The sequence below is a fragment of the Pseudochaenichthys georgianus genome, chromosome 16, assembly GCF_902827115.2.
Source record: "Pseudochaenichthys georgianus chromosome 16, fPseGeo1.2, whole genome shotgun sequence".
Taxonomy (NCBI): Eukaryota; Metazoa; Chordata; class Actinopteri; order Perciformes; family Channichthyidae; genus Pseudochaenichthys; species Pseudochaenichthys georgianus.
In genome coordinates, this window is record NC_047518.2 from 30,523,525 (window position 1) to 30,546,475 (window position 22,951).

Genomic DNA, 22,951 nt, shown 5'->3' on the forward strand with positions numbered 1-22,951 from the left:
TTTTCTGCTAATACTTTTGTACTTTTTCTCAAGTAAAATGTTGAATGCAAGGCTTTTACTTTTAATTTAGTAATTCTACACTAAGGTCTAATACTAATCTGATAACTTATTCCTCGATTGCCAATAGTACGAGGTCCACTCAACTTTATACCAGAACAAGATTGTTGAACATCTCGCCCCAAAACTGTGAGCATTCATTCTGCCATTGGATGAGCCTTCATTAATCCATTGAAGCTTGCTGCAGTGGTTTTGTTTGGTTTGATTCAGCCACAAAGCACATGAGGTGAACCGCTGGTGTTGGAGATGAGTCCTGGATCTAGTTGCTGTCTCAGTTCCTCTCAAAGGTGTTGGATGGGGTTGAGGTCAGGGCTCTGTCAAGTTCTTTGACACCAAACTGAAAGAAAAACATGTATTTATGCAGCTGGCTTTGTTGCATGGAGGCACTGTCATTTCGAAACACAAACCACAAAAAAATGTCCCTGACCAAAAGTAGAAACATGTAAGTTGACAGGTGTCCATGTTTGTTGGCCATAGTGCATCACTAATTGGACCTACATTCCTACTGAATGGTAATCCCTCCCACTTTCCTTAATTTACCATCTTTCTTTTTCTCCTGATTTCATTCTTCAACTTTTCCTTTTTTAATTCCTCCTTTTTAAATTGTTCCTTCCTTCTCCTCTTCCTACCTTGCTGTTTTCTTCATGGTGTATCTGCCTCTTATCTGAAGTATCTCTTTCTTTTATTTCTGATCGGAATTGCAAAATTGGAGGCATGTGGACATTTTGTATCCCCCCACATACTTGATTAAAGAGTGATTACTTTCTCTTGGGAGAGGAAATAATTGTCCTGAGGCCTACTCCACTCTCTATCCTGAAAAGAGACCACAGCCCAAAAAAAGTGAATAAAGCTGATCTGAGCATCACCTTTCATTCACATGAGCAACAATTAGAAACTCCTCACGATGCCTCTTTTCAAATCACTAAGACAGGACTGGATTGAATGTTCCCCACAAAGTAATTACACCTCTTCTGGTTTTTGTTCAGCAGACACACAAAGACTCCAGTTAGTCTGAGCACTCAAATCATTACATGTGCAACTGACAGGGAAGAGGCAGGCATAGACAGACAGCGTATTACACACAGACCATATTAGCTTTCATTCCTGAATAAAACACGAGAGAGGCAAGTCGCAACGTGGAGAAAACCAAACATCAACTAACCAGAAGGTAAAACCTGAGTGGGTACCATCAGATGTGTACTCATATGTGGTTATTAATGCTCCATAACTTCTGAATAATAAGCAGCTGTTGGTTGGATCACAGTCAAATAATGTTTGCAATGATGTCTATACATTATTCTAAACTAAGGACAACATTACCGATGCCAAATAACTTAGACTTTTGACAATTTCAGAAGAAATTTAGCAACATTTCTCATTCATTTATCAACTTTTTGACCAGTCTTATTCTCTCTGCTGTTTGAGAAATGGCTTGCAGATGGAGAAGTCATCAGGTGCAAGAATGCAACAAAATGTCATCTTTTTCTTTCTTTCCCTCATTCTGTCCTCACTTTCCTTCTGCAGCTGATCTAAAAATACAATGTGAAGGTTCAAGGCTTTCACTTTATAGAGAAATTACAGTACAGTACCTTCATTTCTACGATTTTGTACATCAACAGGTTTGTTTATCATCCAGCGGATAAAGAAACATCTTACATTTATCCGCCTTCTCGTTTTCCAAAGTGCTGCAAAATGCTAGATGAAACATACAACTTCACACACACACTTTCACACACACACTTTCACACACACACTTACACACTTTCACACTTTCACACACACTTACACACTCACACACACACACACACACACACACACACACACACACACACACACACACACACACACACACACACACACACACACACACACACACACACACACACACACACACACACACACACACACACACACACACACACACACACACACACACACACACACACACACACACACACACACACACACACACACACACACACACACACACACACACACACACACCTCACAGAGCAGCAGCTTTGATTTGGAGTTTAGAGAGGGAGGGAACATTTAATTTCCTCTCAAATTAAACTAATTAAGGAAGGGATTCAAACAAGCAGGACCATTTTGGTCACAGCAACTCGACTACTGCCATAAAGATTTGTATATGAAATCCAGAAAGAAGACAAGAGTTAACATGCAGTGTTACAAACCAAACATAAACAAACCAAACTCAGCTTTCCATAGTTAAAAGGAACACCCAGAAAACTACAAATACAGTCCAAGAACAGCAGGGGTCACTGAAAGCAAAGTCTGTTTATAATAACATAAGCATAACAACAGCATCCTTGTAGAGCAATTACATATTACTTCAAAACCAGTTGGCCAAAGATTTGTGTAAACATGAAAGGAATCTTATTTAGGACAGTTTGGAAAGCTGGTGTTCAACTGCAAATCTGTATAATATCCAGATCTGTATTCTTATTTTAAAACAAAACAATATTTGAATTGCATTTTCTCTGTTTAGAATATATATATATTTACTTTTTTTTAATGTTCTTGATTCAAACTAATTCCAAAAATAAAGGAGTAAGCTTATCACTGCCTAAGTCTTTAGGCCTATGTCTTTTTTTGATGAAGTTCGGTACAACAATTGAAAACAATGGAAATGATTCCAATATTTTATCCTTTTACGAAAGAAAAAAAACGTTCTCTTATCATTATATCACACATCAAAAACAAGTGTTAATGTGCCAATCACTCAGGCATCTAATACCATCATCATTATCATCATCATGAATCCAGAAACAAAGTTGAAACCCCTCAACCAAAAGCGAGTGGGAGGGGTTATTTTAAGAGCGTACATTTGTTTGCAACCAATCACAGCCTCATAACAGAGACGCACCTGAGGAGCTGCCAAAGCGCGAGGCGGACCGGCTGTATAAAACCTCGGGTCTCACATGTTCCTCCAGCATCAGTCTCTCTCTCCAAGCGGACCTACATCTCTCCCTCTTCCCAGAGAGCAATCATGATGCACCTGAGCGCGTACGAGACGTCATGCCATTCCTTGGTCGTACTTTGCATCCTGCTGAGGAATTGCCATGCGTTACAAAACGACGCCACGGAGCTCCTGTTATCGCACGTGAGCGCGCCGGTGCCGGAGGTTCAGAGCAATGTGACCCTGAACCGAGCCCGGACCGGCGGGAGAGGAGCGGGCAGCTCAGGGCAGGACAGAGGGGGTGAGAACCGGAGCCGCTTTATTATTTGTTCATTCCTCATAAACTGCAAACATATTTGTATAGAGACGTGTGTGTGTGTGTGTGTGTGTGTGTGTGTGTGTGTGTGTGTGTGTGTGTGTGTGTGTGTGTGTGTGTGTGTGTGTGTGTGTGTGTGTGTGTGTGTGACTGTGTGTGTGTGTGTATTGATAAAGTGTCAGTAACCTTGTTGTGCTCAAGGATAGCACTCTTTTGTTTCCTTTTATTTTCTGGTGTTATTTCTAATGTTGAGTTTTTTGCATTCCATTAAACAGTCTTGATATCGGCATAATGTCTTTCCAAGATATGCTATTAGATTACTCATCCAATAGCTCTCATCTTTAGACAAGGAAACCGAACTGGCAAATGCAACCGTTTTCCATTTTTTCCATTCCACTTTCTGAATTTCTTAATTCGAGGCTGCATGCAGAAATAAACTCTTGATAAAGCTCATTAATCGCTTTTGTCTTTAGTATCTACATCTCAATTAGTCAAACAAGGGACCCTTTAATGCGGCACTTAATCCCGTTACACCTTGATACACCTAATATCAAATAGCTAATCTGCAAAAAATAGCATACAGGCTATCAAATTAGTGTGGTATGAAACATTTAGAAAATATCAAAACAAATTCTATACGGTAACAGTACATTTTGGATAGAGTCTTGTGCAGGGGGGTTGTGTCAAAGCACACTGAGCTCATAAAGTTGGCTTTGGTCCAGGCAGGTATAGCCCACTGGGTGTCAGTGTGGCTGAATAGAGGTGTTCTCCCATGAAGCCTCCTATTTTTGCTCTGAGGCATTCCCAGCAGCCAGTGGTGAAGGAAGGAGGGAAGCAAGGGAGTTCATTCATCAAACACTGTCACATGGGGGGGGGCATTGTCACTGAGCTGTATGAATGGACCTGAGCTTGTGTTACAGTGGTGGAGGGGCGAGCAGGGGGACAGTGTTTGTAGCCTGCAGCAGAATAATACATCCAGTCACAATCCACTGATAAAAAAAGAGACTTTTTTTTCACATGCCAAAGTTCCTCTGCTTTTTGAAGCAAAGGTCAAAATGCTATTGTGGTCCTTGACATTGCCAGAGGCTAAGAAGGGGCTCCAAACCAAGATAATGTACAGGATAAAGGACTGGAAAGTTATCCATTATTATCGTTATTAACGTTTCAATACCATGATGAAGTAATGACATGTATTCACTGGTGTGTCATTTTGTTGTCTCAATTAGTGCTCGGAAAACTGAAACTTACATTAGAGCTGCAACAATTAGCCAGTTCGTGGAAATCAACCAACAACTATCAAAAGATTCAAAATATTGTTTGGTTGTTTTTAAGTCAACATTATCTAATTTCTGCGTCTCATATGTAAGGATTAGCTTCTTTTCTTTTTCATACATATAGATTTTTGGAATGAAAAAACAAGACATTTAAAGATGTTACGTCAGGATGTGTGAACATTTAACAAGCTTTTTTCACTACTCACTGCCTTTTTCTAGACAAAAAACAATTGTTAAATGCATGATTTAGAAATGTTCTCCGATATACATCCAGCTGTCAGATTCTCATGATTCTCATTGTGTCTTTCCACAGAGCGAGGCCAAATTGGATGCAGAGAGCTGAGGTCCACAAAGTACATCTCTGATGGCCACTGCACCAGCATTAACCCCATCAAGGAGCTGGTGTGCGCTGGAGAGTGTCTCCCAGCTCAGATGCTTCAGAACTGGATCGGCGGCGCCTATGGCAGGAAGCTCTGGGGTCGTCGGAGCAGCAACCAGGACTGGCGGTGTGTCAACGACAAGACCCGCACCCAGCGCATCCAGCTGCAATGCCAGGATGGCAGCACGAGAACATACAAAATCACTGTTGTCACCTCCTGCAAGTGCAAGAGGTACTCGAGGATGCACAACGAGTCGGGCAACAAATTCGAGGAGCCGGCTTTGTTGCCACCGCAGCTCCTGCGCAAGCTCAAGTCCAAGAGTAAGAGGAGGCTGGGGAAGAACCGGCTGAGTGAGAACTGGCACGAAGCTGAGCCCTGAGACTCACTCTGAATCCTTATGACCCTACGGAGTTTTGGCTCTGTGACATTGAGACACTATGTCCAGAGTTTGTGGATTATCTCTCTATGTGACTGGGACTTAATTTAGGTGAAGCTGGTTCCCTACTATGATGGGAGAACTCCAAAAGGCATGCTAAGGACTTTTCTTGTTGTTGTATCCAAAAGGTGAAAAGATAATGTGAACAGAACTGGGGTGTACAATCTGCAGTGCTTTCTGGAGCCCCAAGCTAACATACAATGTCCCTGAATGTAGCCATATGCATGCGTTCATAAGGTTCCTATATATTCAGTGTATGTGCAGATGGACCAACACCGGTAAACACCAAACATCTCAAATCAAATTCAGTGTAAATACTTGTACATATATCAAATTCTTACTTGCCTTTTTAAGAATGGCCATGTGTATAAAATGTTACTTTGTAAGATTTATGATTTTTTTGATGTAATATATTCTCTGTGACAACATATAATATGATTGCTTAATTGACTTCAGCATGTGGGTAAAACCTGGAAAAGCTTTGTCATCAATCAGTCTTGTAGTAACTTTATACAAAATAAATATCCCTTTTTTTATCACATGTATTGTTGTCTTTGGAGGCTTTACCAGGTATGACACTTCAGTTAACCATGCAAAGCAATATGAAGTTCTTATGTTAGACTTACTGGTGAAAATTAGAAGTACATTTACAACATATCTACAGAGGAATAGTCTTGATTTGAGACACTAGGTTCTTCATATAAACTACCTATGTGTAATAGATCATTTCATTTATCTTTCTGTTATTCTAACTGTCATTTAGTTGCACACTTGTATATACATTAAAGGTCCCATGTCATCCTTTTCCGGTTATTACCCGTCCCCTTATGTGTTATGAAGGTTTTTAGGCATGTAAACGGTCTGCAAAGTCACAAACCCTGAAAGTACACCCTGTAGCGACTCACGAGTACAATTCTAACACAGAAAATACCTGTCTATGCTGCCCCAGAACGCCTCGTTGGAGATTTCTCTTTTTCTTCCTGGGTACAGTGACGTGACCATACCAAAATGGACCCATTGGTCCAAATGGACCAATCCGTGGAGCTCCTCACACACAGGGGGGGAGGGGGTGCTAGTGGAGCCTCGCAGATGGGGGTGCTGCAGCCCCCTCAGCACCCCCCCCCCCCCCAGGAGCTCAAACAAGCCGTTTAGGACAGAGAGTGAATACACATACGCGACAGAGTATGAGCATTTCCGTATGAGAAACCAATGTGCGTTTGGAAAATTGCACAATAAAAATCTATACCTCAACAATGGAATTATGATCAGTAGAGATGGCCATGACATGGGACCTTTAAAATATATAATGTTGGTAATGTTATACTGCAAGAATGCTCAAATTCTGATAGTTGATAATTGAGTATTAATTGAATATGATTGATATACAAGTTATCGAGAGACATGCAACGACAACCTACCTACTGAAATCATGCGAGAACAAAAGCTGCTTGTTATATCCATAGCTTTTCCAGATTGCATTCACTTGAATTTGACCGGAAATGAAAACAATTTTGCATTTAAAAATAAACTTCAATCTAAACTTAACTTTTCTTTTCATTACAATACAGTATGATGAACTGGCCTTGTCAATTCATATGAAGTTTCCTACGCACTCCCCCCACATCTCCGGGGCAAGCATTTTACTATTCTGAAGAAAAAAAGCTCTATACTTAGTTATTCGCTTCTCTAGGGATCTAGGCCTTTTACTTTCTCACCTTTAGAACTAAGACATCTGAAAACAGTTATAGACACATATGTCAGCCCAATGCCCATCTATGCACCTTAGAAGCTTTTTGGTAAAATAAACTAACAAAACCTAGACTAACTTTTTGTTTTATTTTGAAAGCATTAAACGGAAACACTCCATTAAACGGTTCCAGCTTTACAGCGCTGTTTTTCTAAATATCCATCCACGTTGCCGCTATTTTGCCTCCCCGCCCCATCAGCGGGGAATGGACTGTTTTAGACATTACCTGCGGTGACCCCTCACCCACCAGCTGATGGAGGATCACCACAAAAAGATGCAAAGCGATAGTTGTGACCCAGACAGGCCCACTCATCCCGGGACTTTCCCAACCTGTGAGGCCGGGAGGAGCGACCACCAGCCGGCGGAACGCAGCGTGGACTTCCCGGTGTCAGTCGTTCTCCCTGCCGGAGGCACCGGGGAAAGAACCGGTCTACAGACACCGAAACAGTTCTGCCTGTTTATGGGTCGGCCGCTCATAAGCTACACCATACAGGCTTTCGAGAGGTAGGAGAATGAAAAGGCGTACATTTAAAATGTCATAATCCCTTTTTGTGAACATATGCAACCTGCAGGTAGGCTACAGGTGTAACGTTGGTGACAACAGGTCCTTCACTTTCTCTAACGGCCGGTGTGTAGCGTGTGTCTGTGTGTACAGTTAGCTTAATGTAAGTACATTTACTCAAGCAACTTTACTGTACTTGAGTACAAAGGTACTCATACTCTCTTTGCACACCAATTTCTATCCACTACAATTCGGTGTGAACATTATGCAAGTTTGTGCATGAAAAGTTGATCAAATATGATGTTTTGTCATAAATGAAACTCCCTTCATTGTCTGTTTTTATAAATGATATATGAACTAAATGTACATTACAATACACACATCAATACATACACAAATGTCTGTCTCTACATTTAAATTTAAAATGACAAATACTTAATCTTTGATGCACAAATCATATTTGGCAAAGATTTGTAATAATCCTGGCACTGAGTTTCCAAAATGGCCTCATAGCCTACTCTGAGAGATTAGTGATACCTACCATGGGATGGACAAAGCTCAGGATTTACACTTTTATGTAATTTTATGGTTTATAATATCTTCATATTACCCATATGCAGGTGGACAGAGAAAACCAGGGCAGCATTATTCTTAAACATCAGATTCATGTTTATTATGTGCACTTCTAAAGTACGTCAGGATTTGTAAGGTGCTATGAAAATCAATATTACTAGCCTACTTACTTTTGTTAAGTGTACTATTATCAATCTTATTTAACAATGTATCAAATCATTGATACATAATGATGAAGAGAGGATGGATGTCTACACTGTGTTATGATCATTGCCTGTCCTTCATTACAACATTACAATAACAACCGGTTTGATAATCCGATGTGTCTGCTCTTAGCTTTTTGACAGTGTTCACATGTTGTCGGGAAATGAACTACTTCCTGCAACATCCTGGGTCTAGACAGCAGGATGCAGATGCTCCCTGCATCTGTGTGGCCTGACTGCTTACAAGAAGTTCATAGGTCATCAGTGTCAGACAGTACTGATTAGTGGTTGATTTGGATCCATAATCCAAGCTGGGTGATTTAAAAGTAGGGCTGCATGGGTCTGTAATTGGCTCTAGATGCATGATAATATATTATTATTTAACAATGTTGAGACTTTTTGATTATTTAGGCAAAGTAATTTATGTAAAGAATAGCTCAGCACTCTGCGCTAATTTGATTTCCCTCTCCTGTTTGTATGCAAAATATGATGTCAAAGCCAACAGACACTTAGTTTAGTTTAGTAGAACAACAAAACCACAACTTTTAAACACCTTTTGTATTGTACTTTTGCTGGTTTTAACTTTTTTTCAGTTGTATTTCTTATTTAAACCAAATATCTTTGGGTTTGGACTCTTGGTTAGCCAATACAAGCATTTTCAACTTTTCAACATTCTTCGGATGAAACAAGCAAATAAATCAATAGATTAGTTACAGCCATAATTCCTATATGTAAAAAAACTATAGTAGGTGTTATGTTCTGCCTACCCTCCTTGGTTATTATGACTTCTCACCTGACAAAACAAACGTTGCTGAGTGGACTCTGTGTTTGGCAGGGTGTCATGGATCCAGAGCATTGTGGTCGTTGTTGCCAGAGAACACATGGACCTCATGACGGACATCGTCCAGCAGTTCCAGCACACAAAGGTTCGAGTGGTGCCAGGCGGCTCGACTCGCCACAGGTCGATATATAACGGAGTCCTGGCTCTGGGGGAGGAGGGGAGGCCGGTGGCGGACAAACCGAAGGTGGTCCTCATCCACGATGCTGTGCGGCCTTTTGTGGAGGAGGATTTTCTGTACAAGATAGCCATGGCTGCCAAGGAACAAGGAGTCAGTATGATAACAGCTAGTATATCTCACATAATATAAAAATGTATATGTTTGTGTTTTTGTCTGTTGACACCTTTTTAAAGACAACAACTTGGACTTATGGAAACTGGAATTTATATGTTTTTACTATTTTTAGATGTTTTCTAAACCATTAGCTGGATTTATCAAGAAAGTAAAGAAATCACAATCTCCTGGAAAAGTGGGCATTTATCACTATTTATAGACATTTGAGACAAAATAGTCTACTATTTAAAAATGTAATCGTTAAATCGTGAAAATAATTGTGAGATGCAGCATGACAACACATGCTGATTTTGAGCCCAGTTTCCAGATTGTGTCAGTGATTTTAAACCTTGCAGAGGTATCAAGAGGGTGTAGCATTTTTTCTTTTTATTTCTACAGAAATCTATGGAAATTGGACCTTTGCTCACTGCAATTAGTTCAATGCTGCCACGAGGAAGCATTTAAAGCTCAGTTAATGTCAGAACTTGTAAATGATCATAATTAAAATGATCTGCAATGCTCCTATATGTAAACATAGCTTGTAAATGTGTAACCTTTATGGATAGCCTGTGTTTCCTCATTGTAATGCGTCTACAAATTGAGGAGACAACCCCAAAATGCCAGTAGTTCCTCATGCTTGGAAAGCGAAGTTAAACTAATTAAATCTAGACTGTAGCTCATTTCTTCATCTAAGTTTTGCTGAAAACCAGAGAAGGTCAATTACAGAACAATTCAAACAAAATCCATCATGGTCAGCTGCAGTTTAAAGAATCAAAACTCACACCTTATGAGATGACAAGTTACCAACTGCAACACGTCTTATTTGTTTGTGCAAACCCGTGCTTCATTTTTCAACGTGCAGTGTGAACATAAATAAACCAAACACTAAAAGTACAACAACGTTTTCTTGTCAGCTTTGACCAAAGAAGACAAACAGTTCTTGTGATTACACCTTAAGGTCTTTCCATCTTTTTTGAGAAACTGTTTATCAGTTTGACAGATCCATCGCTCCCAGTGGTGAGGTTTATTTCATCAGTGATGGATGGAAAACATTCAGGCCGAAGTCACGCCGCTGTGACGACCTTACTTGCAGATTAGTCTCATATTGATTCATGACTGAGACTCTGTTCAATGCAGGTCACAAAGGTTGTGAAGAAAGCAAGCGCTCCCTGACGTGAGGGCAACATTAATGGTGTGTTTGAGAGTGTGTGTGTGCTTTGTGATGAACTTTCACAGCAGGCGGTCTGGTCTTCATTATCCTGCCAGTGTCCACGCTCATGGCAAGGAGCCCGTCTCCACTGAAAAGCAGCAGATTCATTTTGATTTTAACAGCATGTGTAACACGCAGAACACATGTTTGCTTTCATTTCATTTGCGAGACGTTCCTCGCGCTCAGGCTCGCTGACCGTCAACTCTTAGAAGCTGCCTTCCATCTATCATGCTGTCGGGAGAGAAAAATATTCTCTCAGAAATGTGGATTATTTTCTATTTCCAAGAAGTAAAATCAGTGTGCACTAAAGCTGTTAAGATGGCTTTTATATTACTGTGTAATATAACTGACTCGATGTATGACCGATGATTCATGATTATATTATATGATATTGTGCAGGATTTTAGTCTTTCAAAAAACACTGCAGATTTGCAATTATTGATTATTTCCAGTATTGATTATTCTGCAAATCATTTCATAATATCTTTTTTTTTATAAATGTATAAATAATTCAAATGTATTTTCCCATTATAGTCCATATTGATGTCTCATGATGTCTTGTATGATATCAACAGAGATACGCAGGAAATATCCATCTTTGAGAACTTTAAACCGGATATATATGACATTTTTGAATGAAAAATTAATTACAATTATTATCAAGATAGGTACCGATTATTTTTCTCTCGATTGATTAATCCATTATTTGCTTAATGATTGCAGGTCTTCATTTATTGAAACAAGATTGTTATGTTTTTACCACAACTTCAACAAAAACTGGTAGGAAAACTAAGATAAATGGATTTTGACTTTCATAGTTTGTTTACTGTCAAACTTTATTAAAAAATAAATTGACAACATCAACATGTATGTGTTGTTAATAAAAGCTGATCTGTGAGCTGACTGTATCATAACACCCATCAAGCGCCAAGTCAGCAATATGTTTTAGATAATTGATTAAAGCATTGTATATGAATACACAGATTGAGCTTGTTTAGTGATAAAATATCTATCTTTTATTGGATTTTAAACAAATACTAAATGCTTTTTTGTTTTTCGTCCAGGCAGCAGGAGCTATCCGACCTCTCGTTTCCACGGTGATAGCCACCACATCAGAGGGCTACCTGGACCATTCTCTCGAGCGAGCAAAGTACAGAGCCAGTGAGATGCCTCAGGGATTCACATATGATGTCATCTATCAAGCCTATCAGAAGGTAGAGTCTGTTATTTCATTCACATTTAACACTCACACACCCGGGTGTTCATCTGTTATTAACGTGGGTACAATAACGTTAAGATGACGACAACAATTAGTGTAAACGGAAGAAAGAAAGAAAAAGAAACACAATGAGGACATGCCATTAAAGGTGCAATGTCTAATACCTGGCCAAATGCTCCAAACTAATAGGAGGCAGCATTCTCATCTACTATTGGATCCATACAATACAAGAGTATATTACATTTAAACCAAATTGCTGAAACTTTTACCTTGCTGTGTGGTGTCCGCACATAGTTTATGATAGCCACGTGTGCTGCTACAACCAGGGATACGTTTTGATATGTTGTTTATTGGACTAAATCCAAACTGGCAGAAGCAAGAAAAAAGCAGTGCTGAACTGGCGGGGAGATCAGGCACTGCCCGGGAACAAAAGAATGTCCTGGCTGATTTTGTCACGGCCCAAACTGAAGGTCCGTTTCCTGAGGCTGTGATACATTTTCCTCCTGGCGATGTAGTCTGCCCGTAGCATCATTTTCTTGCTTTTGCAACTTTGAATTTTATCCAATAAACAATATATGAAAGTATACACTGTTCCCTGTAACCTCTTCATGTTTTAAACTAAAGCATCCTGCTCATCTCAATTAAGCATGCTTCTTTGTTAGGTTGTTAAAGTTATGGCTGTAGCTAATACCCACAAAATTGAAAAGTAGCAGAAACAACAAGCTTCAGAGAGGGGGGACACATGAGAAAGCTAATACAATTTATATTCCCTTATTTTATTGCAGTTACTTGCAGGGGAAGAGCACATTGTTCACATTTATCCATTAATGTAAATCCTTTATTACTGTTTTGTTTTGTTGTACATGCATTGTTAAATTGAAGAGCGTTCATTCTGTGCAACTGAAGAAGTTAGGCAGCACACTACGATTTTGAGTGGTTTTCTGCAACTGCTATATATTTGCAAAATCAACACATAATATCACAGGTTGGAAAGATCCTGTTCTGCAGCGTTTTACCCACTCCTAAATGAATGCAGAACAAATAGTTTTTAGTCTTATGAAATAACAGTCACATTGAGATGTATGCTCTAAAGAATGACACCATTTGGATAACAAAGGACTTAATGGTTCTCATACATCATAACAGGCCTTCACAGTCCCTCATTGTTCAGCCGATGTGCCAGAACCTGCAGGGCTTCCCTCTAAAAAGCTTGTGGCGTGGGTGCTATCATTTTCTCTTGGCCTCTGCTGCGTCTGGGAGAGAAACGACACGTTCATATTTTTCAGATTAGTCTGTGGAACAAATGTGAACAAAGGCTAAGTTGGAAAAATGGAGAAAGAGCCCTGAAAATACATGGCACATTTAGGTGGAGTTGGATTAATGGTCTCAATTAATGGTTGAGTGAGTTTTAATATGTGTACCTGAAAAATGGAAAGAATTTATCCGCTGACGTAAACTGTAAATGCGTTGATTCTTTGCTGAAAGCAGGGGCTTATTGCTGAGACTTGGCAGGCTAATGCACACAAACCTAATATTAAAACTGTAAAATTGTAGAAGTTGACCTTATTTATTTGAGCTTGCTATTTCAAGCTGCTTGACTTCATTAGATGGATATTCCGATAACCACGTCTCTGAAGGACGCAGCAAATGTTGAGCCAAGAGCTAAAATATGTCTCAAGTTTCTTTTTTTACTATGTGTAGATTGCTTTGGAAGCTCTCAAGGATTTGATATAATAATATATTTAGCTCTCATAAATGCTGCAGAATAAAGGCTGGACAAACTAGGGGGGTGACAAGGGGCCCCCTCTCTCTCCCCCTGTTGCTCTCCTGCTTGTCAACCTTTAAAAAAATAGGAAAAGTGTCAGGTTAGGACTGTAGGACAGTTGCACATTTGTAGCTTGACATCTTTTGAGAGCAGAATAATTTAGCACTGAAAAGACAAAGGGGGAGACACTTTATCCGGTCCCCAGTGTAAGCTTTTGTACCAGGAGATAATGCTAAAGGTAAAATTACCCCACGACAGAGAGCGTATTCTTGCTGTTATTTCTCTCTTCGGTTCCAGCGTACATGGCATAAAAGACCCCTCTCAGTTTTACCTTGATAAAATATTACCCAGCTATAATCTCAGGTAGCATGGATTTGTTTTAGCAGTCTTGTGGACTGAAATAAACTAAATTAGCTCATTGCCTCCAAACTTCCCCCTGATCTAAACCAGCTTAGTTTTCCCCGCTGTGAGTAAAAGCACAAATACCAAGTTCACTGGTACAAATCAAAGTACATGAATCAATCAATCAATCAATCAATCAATCAATCAATCAATCAATCAATCAATCAATCAATCAATCAATCAATGTTTATTTATATAGCCCAATATCACAAATGTTACATTTGTCTCAGTGGTCTTCACAGTGTGTACAGAATATCAGTATGACAATACGACACCCTCTGTCCTTAGACCCTCTGTCCTTAGACCCTCACATCGTACAAGGAAAAACTTCCAGAGAAAACCCCACAGTTTAAAGGGAACATGGGAGAAACCTCAGGGAGAGCAACAGAGGAGGGATCCCTCTCCCAGGACGGACAGACGTGCAATAGATGCCGTGTGTAAATTGAAAAGATAATACATTTGCAACATAGGTAGTCCAAATGTTTGGAAATGCATGTGTGTATGTAATTAATTTTTTTTAAACATTAAATAAAGGCCTGAAAACTCGAATTATTATTATTATATGGATTATTGTACCCTGAAAAAGCAAAGGTATACATTATTTTCCAGCTTCTGTCCCAGATTCTGCATTAACATGCACCTCAATATTTGCAGTCACCTGAAATAAATTCGAATCAGTTCTAATAGACTTTAATTTCTCTTGGCTCACAAATACATTTTTCATCCTTTTATTTATTTATTTTTTGTATTGTCTTTCCGTGAATTAGGACAGAACTACCCTTCCTCCCATTTGTAGCACATGCAGCTACAGTCACACATGTTTTTGTGTAACAGGTTAGACATTATTTGAGCTGTTTTGTGCACAAAAGCATCACATTTTCATGTGTAGCATTCCCTTTGAATGAAATTGACTAGAGCCACATGTTCCTTACCTACTAATGAGCGTTGGAACAATAACTTGAACAAGGGAAAATAAGGCACTAGATCAACAATGTCACATCTGTGCTGTGGAATAGGTGCAGTGAAGTTAAAGACCATTTTACAAGTTGCTGCTTTTATGATAAAATGTGTTAAACTACTATACTGTATGTTTGGAAATGTTTTTCAGCATCCAACACAAATACATTCCTATGGGTAAAACTGTTAGCCTTTAGATTGAGAAGTGAACAAGAATCAAGTGACCCACCAGGCTGTGGGAAACATTTGTCCATTTCTAGCATATGTAGGAAAAACATTGTGTAGCATCCAGAGTTATAGAAAAAACAACTTGCAGAATAACGTGAGAAAAGCTCTTATAACCTGATAAAAACAAATTCAGAGAGATAAGATATTTTAACAGTCCATTTGCCAAAGGAAACCATATCGCCTGAAGTGTCTGCTGAAAAATGTGGTGCTGCAGTATCATCCTATGAGCCTGTTTCTGCTCTGTTCAGACAGCAGCTGCAATCTCGATACAGAGTATGAAAGGTTTTGGACATATTGAGTGAAATATTTGCTGTAAGTTAAAGAAGAATTTGAGAGGTCAAGGCGACGACAATATGTTGCACAGAACCCCGTCACCTCAGGATTGTCTGCACAAAAGAGTTAATCCGACAGCAGGTCATATTGTCTGCATTCTTGTAAATACCAATGTTACAGTAGGCGATAGTTAAAAGCAGGTGTTTTAAGTTGACTTTTTGGCCTCTTCTGAATGGCGATGTTTGTTGAAAGCTTCGGTGCTGAGGCACAATTGCACCAATCTGTCAAACTGGCACCTAATTTGAATGTTACATTTCTTACAATGAATTAACTGTTCCATTTTGTATGATTTCCACATGTACATGTCGACACTTAAAAATCTAAGTTGCAGACAGGTTTGAAGTTAAGCAAGGACATTCGCATTTAATTTAGGTTATTTCCTGGGTTGTTCCCTTGCAGCGCCCACAGATCAAAAACTCAATCTCAAGATATTATTATCCATTCAGCTTCGATTGCCAGGAAATGATAGTTCAACATTCAATTTCCCAAGTAAAGGACATCAGAGCATTATTCCCACTCACTTCAACAATCCACTGACTTTTAGTCTATCTCTAGTCTGAGGTTCACATTTGTGGTTTTGAGGGGAATGTCTGCCAACTGTTGGATGGATTGCCTTTAAATGTGTTGAAGACATTCACGGTCTTCACAGGGTGATTTGAAATAACTTAATAATCGCCAAACTTTCCTCTAGTGCCTTTTCAGATTAAGAACACTTCTCCTTCTCGTCAGCATCAGCTGTGATAAGTGCTAAACAGCAGCATGTGTTTAGCCTCACATAACTAGCATGTTAAATATCAGTCTTTTTAGTTAATTTTATCTAGCCTAACACAATTGTTTTCACCTTCCAGTCTATTAAGAATAAAATCAAGAATATATCCATCTATGTGTACAATTCTGACATCTATTCTTAAATACAAAGTGTATTATTATACCATAGATTCTCAATACATCTGTCAATGAGTTTGTTATCTAACCAGGCTTACAGTTGTGGTGCAGTTCCAACACTGGGTTAGGGTTAACACAGTTTCACAGAGTGTGATGGAAATGTTTTGTTGTCAACAATAGTCCACAGCTGCTCTTCTCTGTTGTGTCCTTCTGCAGTGCAGTGAGTCAGACTTTGAGTTCGGCACAGAGTGTCTCCATCTGGCTCTGCAGTACTGTGGCACCAACGCAAAGCTCATCCAGGGCCCGCCAACACTGTGGAAGGTGAGCTCCCCAGGGGGGTTGGGGATTGTTGATTTGGTGACATTTTGGTCCATGACAGATATATTCTCACCTACTGGAAATACTTTTTGGTTAAGGAGATCAGTGCAGGAGGTTTTAGCTTTTAATTAGGTTTTCTAGTTGTGTTTCCCCCAAACATATAGTCCATTATAAACTGAGCTTTAGAGTGAAAGAGCAGCATTGTTTTTCGTGACTTAAAGCAAGAAATGGCACTTGCAGGGGATAAAGAAAATATAGTTTTTCCTGCCATACCTCCCCTTGCCTGTCACGAATCTTGCACCTCACTCCTATTATTAACCAAAGCTAGGCAACCATGCCCAGAGTATGGACCTTTTTGGCACAAGTAAAGATGGTGGGGGAACTCCGGTCTAAACTAAGGCTTCTGAGCTTCTAAAATGGTTCCTGGAAAAGTTCTTGCAGTGGATTCATGTTATTCGATTCTTTCTTTTGACATTATCTAGAGGCTTTGGGAGGCAATACTTTTCCAAAACTAAATACAAATAATAAAAAAAAATGTTTAAACAAAATATGTTTCCTTTTCCCCTTGTCCTTAGTAGGGGTGCAACAACTAATCGACTTAATCGATTAAAATCGATTACCAAATTAGTTGGAAACTAATTCAGTCGTCGATTCGTTGGTGACGTCATCACATGTGTTCTACACCCCGTTAAGCTCCAACGTTATCGCTCTTTTTTATCGGTACAGGAGACATTTAAAACATATGTCATATGTATTATTGCTACATAAACATTATATCGCAGTCTTAGTGTCGCCAACTCCGTTTCTAATATGCAATATGACTACAAAATGCGTCTATAATGTATTTTCGATCTTCCCAATTCAGACGAGAGATCTCTCCCCCGCCTGCTTGCGAGGGGGCGGGGCAGTTTACACACACACGCAGCTGCTACATGCATGCAACAAACACACACAGAGGAGATGGCGGAGAGAACGCGCTCCGAGGTGTGGTTAAACTTTAGCCGTCTCGATGTGGACAATGCTCGTTACCAAAAGTGCAAAAACAGTTTATCATGTAAGGGCGGTAACACGAGCAATTTGTCTAAACATTTAGCAAAAGGGCTCCAGACGGAGAAATGCACCGGGTTCCACTGTCTTTCTAGCAGCTCTGTAGCCCCGTCCACGAGTAACGTTTCCACGTCAGGTGTTATGTATGCTAGCAGCAACACGAGTTAACTCAGTTATAAAAACATAGGTTAATGATTAGAGGTAACTGAGTTATTTATTTTGTTAAAGTTTCAGCTATTCTGTTTACAGTTCTGTCATCACATTATTTAATATGATTTGTTAAAACATTGTTGTTTCTTTTGATGTGAAATATTATGCATTTAATTAAAATAAAAAGTGATGTTAGTTTTGTTCACCTTATTTCTTGTCAAAAGAACCGTTAATACTATCGTTAAAAGGACCGGATCGATAAGCAGTATCGATATAAGTAGTAGTACAGTTAAAACCTTAACGATCCGAATAATCGATTAATCGTTTCATTAATCGATAGATTAATCGATTATCAAATTAGTCGTTTGTTGCAGCCCTAGTCCTTAGACACTGAAAGCTATTGTCATCGTGTGACTTTTTTAACGCTTTGAGAAAACCAAATGGAATTCCCTCCACCTTTGGTGTTTTAGTGTAGTGCTATCTTTTTTGGAGGTAGATATCTTGTTAATATCCTGGCACATAAAACCAAAGCCATTGCCAGACACCTCCTATGGATACAAATGTTTTTACTATATTTGGGGCAACTGATCCATTAAACCCAGGTTTTTTTTCTCCTTCAGGTAACCTACAAACGAGATTTGGCTGCTGCAGAGTCCATTATCAAAGGTGAGTCACCTCCCGTCATACAGTAATGTCAGATAGATTAAATGGTCAGAAAATAGTTAAAAAGTAATAGTCTCTTTTTGTTGAATTAACCAAATTACCCCCTTACTGTACTGTACGAGAGCAGTGCATTCTTCAGAGCATTGTTCAGCTTGGTTAAAACGTGTTGGGTATAAAGAGTCTGGGAATACTACAAAAAGCAAGTCAGGACAAGGGATATTAACACATTCAGAGACAAGGAAATAAACACAGCCCCATATTTCACCCCCCAGCACCTGGACCAACAGTTACCTGTTTGATGATGACATAAGGTGCCAGTGATAATTCACAGGGCCTCTGATGTGAATGAATTCATTGTATGTTTTTTGGAAGAAAGTTCTCACATCTATCAGTATGAGAAACGGTTGTGTGCTTCACTTTGTGTGTCTTTGTGATTTTGTGGGCTGTATGTGAGTGCTTGTGCAGGCCTACACATGGCTGTATATCTTTAAGAAGTGTGCTTATTTGAACACTTTTCTAAATGGATGTCTTTTTGAGTGAGGCAGCCCTTCTGGTCCTCAGTCTTTTGCAGCTCTGGCTGTTATATGTTGTTGAGATTGTTCATTTATGTTCTGTTTATTTACCATTAAGTTCTTATTTCACCATAAGGTGCTATTTTTTTGCCCCCCTGGATCTGGAAGTAAACGTTTTTCTCGGTTAATTGAAACAGTATAACATATTTACAACTGTGTTGGAGAAGTGTTATTTCTGCATGTTCCAGGAGGTTTGGAGACAGTCTTTTGTCTTTCTCTTGCAGATACTCTATCGCGGTCGGCGTGTGCTATCACAGGTGGATCTGCACAAGCCGTCACACTGGCTGGTGCCCTCCAGGAAGCCGTTGGAGCTCTCAACATGGTAAGTGTTTGTCAATCAAACCCAACTAAAAAGCGGCTATTTTGACGACAGCATTACTGAAGATCCCCATCAGTTTGAAGTTTATATTTTCCTCAATCTCCCCGTGAGCTCCACTTGGGTGGGCCCGATGGTGAGACATGCCACCATCTGCGGTCCAACCTCTGATGGAGCTTGTCTGAGACATACACTGTCTGCAGCTTTCCTCCTCTTCATCTGCATCCTCCATCCCAACCTCCTCTTCTCACTCCCCTGCATGCAGTAGAGCAGATGGCGTTCATATTTCCTCTACAGTGGGAGTTTGCTTGATTAATAAAGTGTTTAGTGGTGAGTTATTTCCTCCTCCTCCTCCTCCTCCTCCTCCTCCTCCTCCTCCTCCTCCTCCTCCTCCTCCAACCACTTCTGCTCAGTCAGACTTGACAAGCTTCCAGTTTCAACCACAGATTATATCCCTCCCTTTCATTCCTAAGGTTTTTTTTGGGAGCATCACAGTCCCATGTTGCAAACATCCTCCTTTTAATTGGTAAAAGTGTTCCTAATAGACAACGGAAAACAGTAAACATATGCAAAACAGTGAAGAGTGACAGTCTGCTATATTAGATCGGACGGTACAGACCACACAGAGGTTCCACATGTAGAATGTTCTCTTTTACCACAACAACAGTTGGGTTTTCCTTGAGCTAGACACGTAACCATTAACTCAAGCAACCTTTCCTGCTTCTTTTTAAAGCTGGATGTCATAAACATGAGCTTTGTTAGCAAGCATCCTATGTTAGCAAAGCATATGGGATTAAAGGTTTGGTCCAAGTCAACATTTTGTTTATATAGCTCAATATCACATATAACACATTTGCCTTAAAGCAGGGGTGGGGAACCTTTTTCCTCTCAAGGGCCATTTCAATGTTTTCAACATCCTCCGAGGGCCGTACAAATGATTGACCTCTGCTGAAAAATACTAAAATCACAGCCCATTCATTTGGCCTTTCTTTCATGCTGTGCAAAGAAAAAGCAACCTCTGAATCCAGATATCTTACCATGACTCGCACACGCATGCATGCACGTGCAAGGTTGTGACATGACCACCAAAACAGAAAGATATGGACACAAGATGTGTGCAATTTAGTTTCCTATCCATGTGAATATGATTTAAGTGGGGGGGGGGGCATGTTCCCCCGGGCAGATTTTTTTTTTAAAATGTTGAAGTTAAAAGCATCAATCTGGTGCACTTTGAGAGCAACATTAAGAGATCTATGGATACATTTCTCAACACCCATATGAAACGGAACAGTAAGCAGATTTCCATTTTCTTTATGGATATTTTACAAATCACTCTCCTTTCAAACTGTGTTCTTGTTTATTAATAACAACTTTTGTTTACTGTCAATAAAAAAAACCTCAATAAATCACTTGGTGATAAAAATGGAAACGTTAAGTAGTGTTTTTGGATCGATATAAATGCATATCAATTGAAAGATAACACATTCCCCTTTTTAATTGAACTGTTTAATATACTTCGACATGAGTCTAGCACCAAATCTACGCCTTTAAGGGTTCTCTATTTTTTTTTTAAACAAAGTTACAGATGAGGTACAGGTGTTCATGTGCTCATACTTTATGTGCCTGTCCTATTACTACTATCCAGAGCAAATCACCTACACATGGCTTCATATATTCAAACGTGGTTCCTCGATCATCTTCATGAAAGTATATAAATATTCCCCCGGTGGAGGTGTTGACAGTGGAAAGGAGAAGGCAGAGCATGCTGCATTATGTCTTTCCATGTTCCAACGTGATGCAAACAGACTGTTCTCCTTTAAACTCGCTCCAACTCCTTCATCTGCCAGTGTCAAATGGGCGGATCTGGTTGTCCCGCGCTGGCCTGGGTCCCAGAGACAGATTGGGGTCAGTGTCAGTCTCTGTGGATCGGCTGATTGGAGCCATTCCCCTCAGGTGGCCGGTGGGGATGTGTTTTTCCGGTGCGCGTGCTTCGGAATCAGATACATCCTTTTCAGGGAGTTAAGAAGGGAAGAAGAATGGAGGGAGAGATGAAAGCAAAGTTGAAGAAGCGGAAGATGAAGACATACCTTTGTCCCAGTGCCATTACGTGGATCTAATACAGGGATAAGGAAAGTTGGGCCGTTCAGATAAAAACTGACAGTATAGTAGTTTATGTGTTTGTGTGCAGGTGAAGGAACTGGCAGCATGTGTGTGTATGATAAATATTGAATATGATTAATTTATCCATCTATCAGCAGGATCTTATCTGAAAGATCCATTTGATGCAGTTTGAATCGGTTACAGAGCAAAATGTAGTTGTCAGTTGGTTACATAAATCGTTTTAAAAACCAAACTTATTTTCAACACCTGGGTGCTAACCTGTCTATTTTAGTGAAAAATGAAGCACAACAATGATAGTAAATTGGTCAACAACTTCCATGTCAGGTGACTCAAAACTCCTAATCAATACAGAGGGGCATTACTACACTTGAATAGGTAGACCCTTCTTTTTTGATTGGCTTTGTAATGTTTTTTCAGGGTTTTAACAGTGCATTATTTTAAATTAGACACTAACATGACAACAAATCTGTCTCTTCATTAGTTGTTTAGAATTCATTATGCCTCAGGTATCTCACTGCTGTGCTGAGGTTTTTGTTTTTTTGTGACCTAAAAAGTGGTTTGGTCTTTGAGTGTCCACAGCTTCTTGGCTCTCCAGGGGCCTCATTTATAAAGGGATATACGCTCAAAAAATGTCGTACGCCAGTTTCTACGCAATGTTTGCGATTTATAAAATACTAACTTGACGGGAAAATGTGCGGTCCTCCACGCAAACTCTAACCCATGCGTACGCACTAAGCACAACAACGGGAGAGACGAGAAACTGCGACACCGTTGGCAGAAGGAAGAATGGATGCAAATGTATTATCTTTTCAATTTACACACGGCATCTATTGCACGTCTGTCCGTCCTGGGAGAGGGATCCCTCCTCTGTTGCTCTCCCTGAGGTTTCTCCCATTTTTCCCTTTAAACTGGGTTTTCTTTGGAAGTTTTTCCTTGTACGATGTGAGGGTCTAAGGACAGAGGGTGTCGTATTGTCATACTGATATTCTGTACACACTGTGAAGACCACTGAGACAAATGTAACATTTGTGATATTGGGCTATATAAATAAACATTGATTGATTGATTGATTGATTGAATGGAGAGAAATATATGGAAATAATACCATAAATAAAATGTTGCCTCTCATTTATCATATATGAAGAATTCATTTTCAAACATTAATTAAAGCCAATCTTAAAATGATTAAACAAACGCCTGTTTGCGACTCCTCAGTGCACACAAAAACATAACTTGGAGAAATAA

At 39.6% G+C, this 22,951-nt stretch overlaps 2 protein-coding genes across 2 annotated transcripts in view; both read left to right on the plus strand.

Moving 5' to 3' along the window:
• The first annotated feature begins 2,977 nt into the window (after window positions 1–2,977).
• On the plus strand, window positions 2,978–6,187 carry sostdc1a (sclerostin domain containing 1a). The gene is made up of 2 exons (XM_034103055.2): window positions 2,978–3,278; window positions 4,881–6,187. The coding sequence occupies exons 1-2, from the start codon at window positions 3,068–3,070 to the stop codon at window positions 5,324–5,326; spliced, it is 657 nt and encodes a 218-aa protein (XP_033958946.1). The 5' UTR covers window positions 2,978–3,067; the 3' UTR covers window positions 5,327–6,187.
• Window positions 6,188–7,258: 1,071 nt separating this feature from the next.
• crppa (CDP-L-ribitol pyrophosphorylase A) overlaps window positions 7,259–22,951 on the plus strand; it is a 44,360-nt gene continuing 28,667 nt past the window's right edge. Inside the window, exons 1-6 of the mRNA XM_034103115.1 lie at window positions 7,259–7,634; window positions 9,244–9,517; window positions 11,795–11,944; window positions 16,736–16,840; window positions 18,655–18,700; window positions 19,494–19,591. Of these exons, the coding sequence (XP_033959006.1) occupies window positions 7,384–7,634; window positions 9,244–9,517; window positions 11,795–11,944; window positions 16,736–16,840; window positions 18,655–18,700; window positions 19,494–19,591 (924 nt within the window). The 5' untranslated portion in view covers window positions 7,259–7,383. The remainder of the gene's footprint in view (window positions 7,635–9,243; window positions 9,518–11,794; window positions 11,945–16,735; window positions 16,841–18,654; window positions 18,701–19,493; window positions 19,592–22,951) is intronic.

Bases quoted from the DNA above. Each gene is read 5' to 3' on its own strand.
- sostdc1a (XM_034103055.2), top strand. From the start codon at position 3,068: ATGATGCACCTGAGCGCGTACGAGACGTCATGCCATTCCTTGGTCGTA. The intron at 3,279-4,880 runs GTGAGAACCGGA...GTCTTTCCACAG, and splicing joins CTCAGGGCAGGACAGAGGGG to AGCGAGGCCAAATTGGATGC.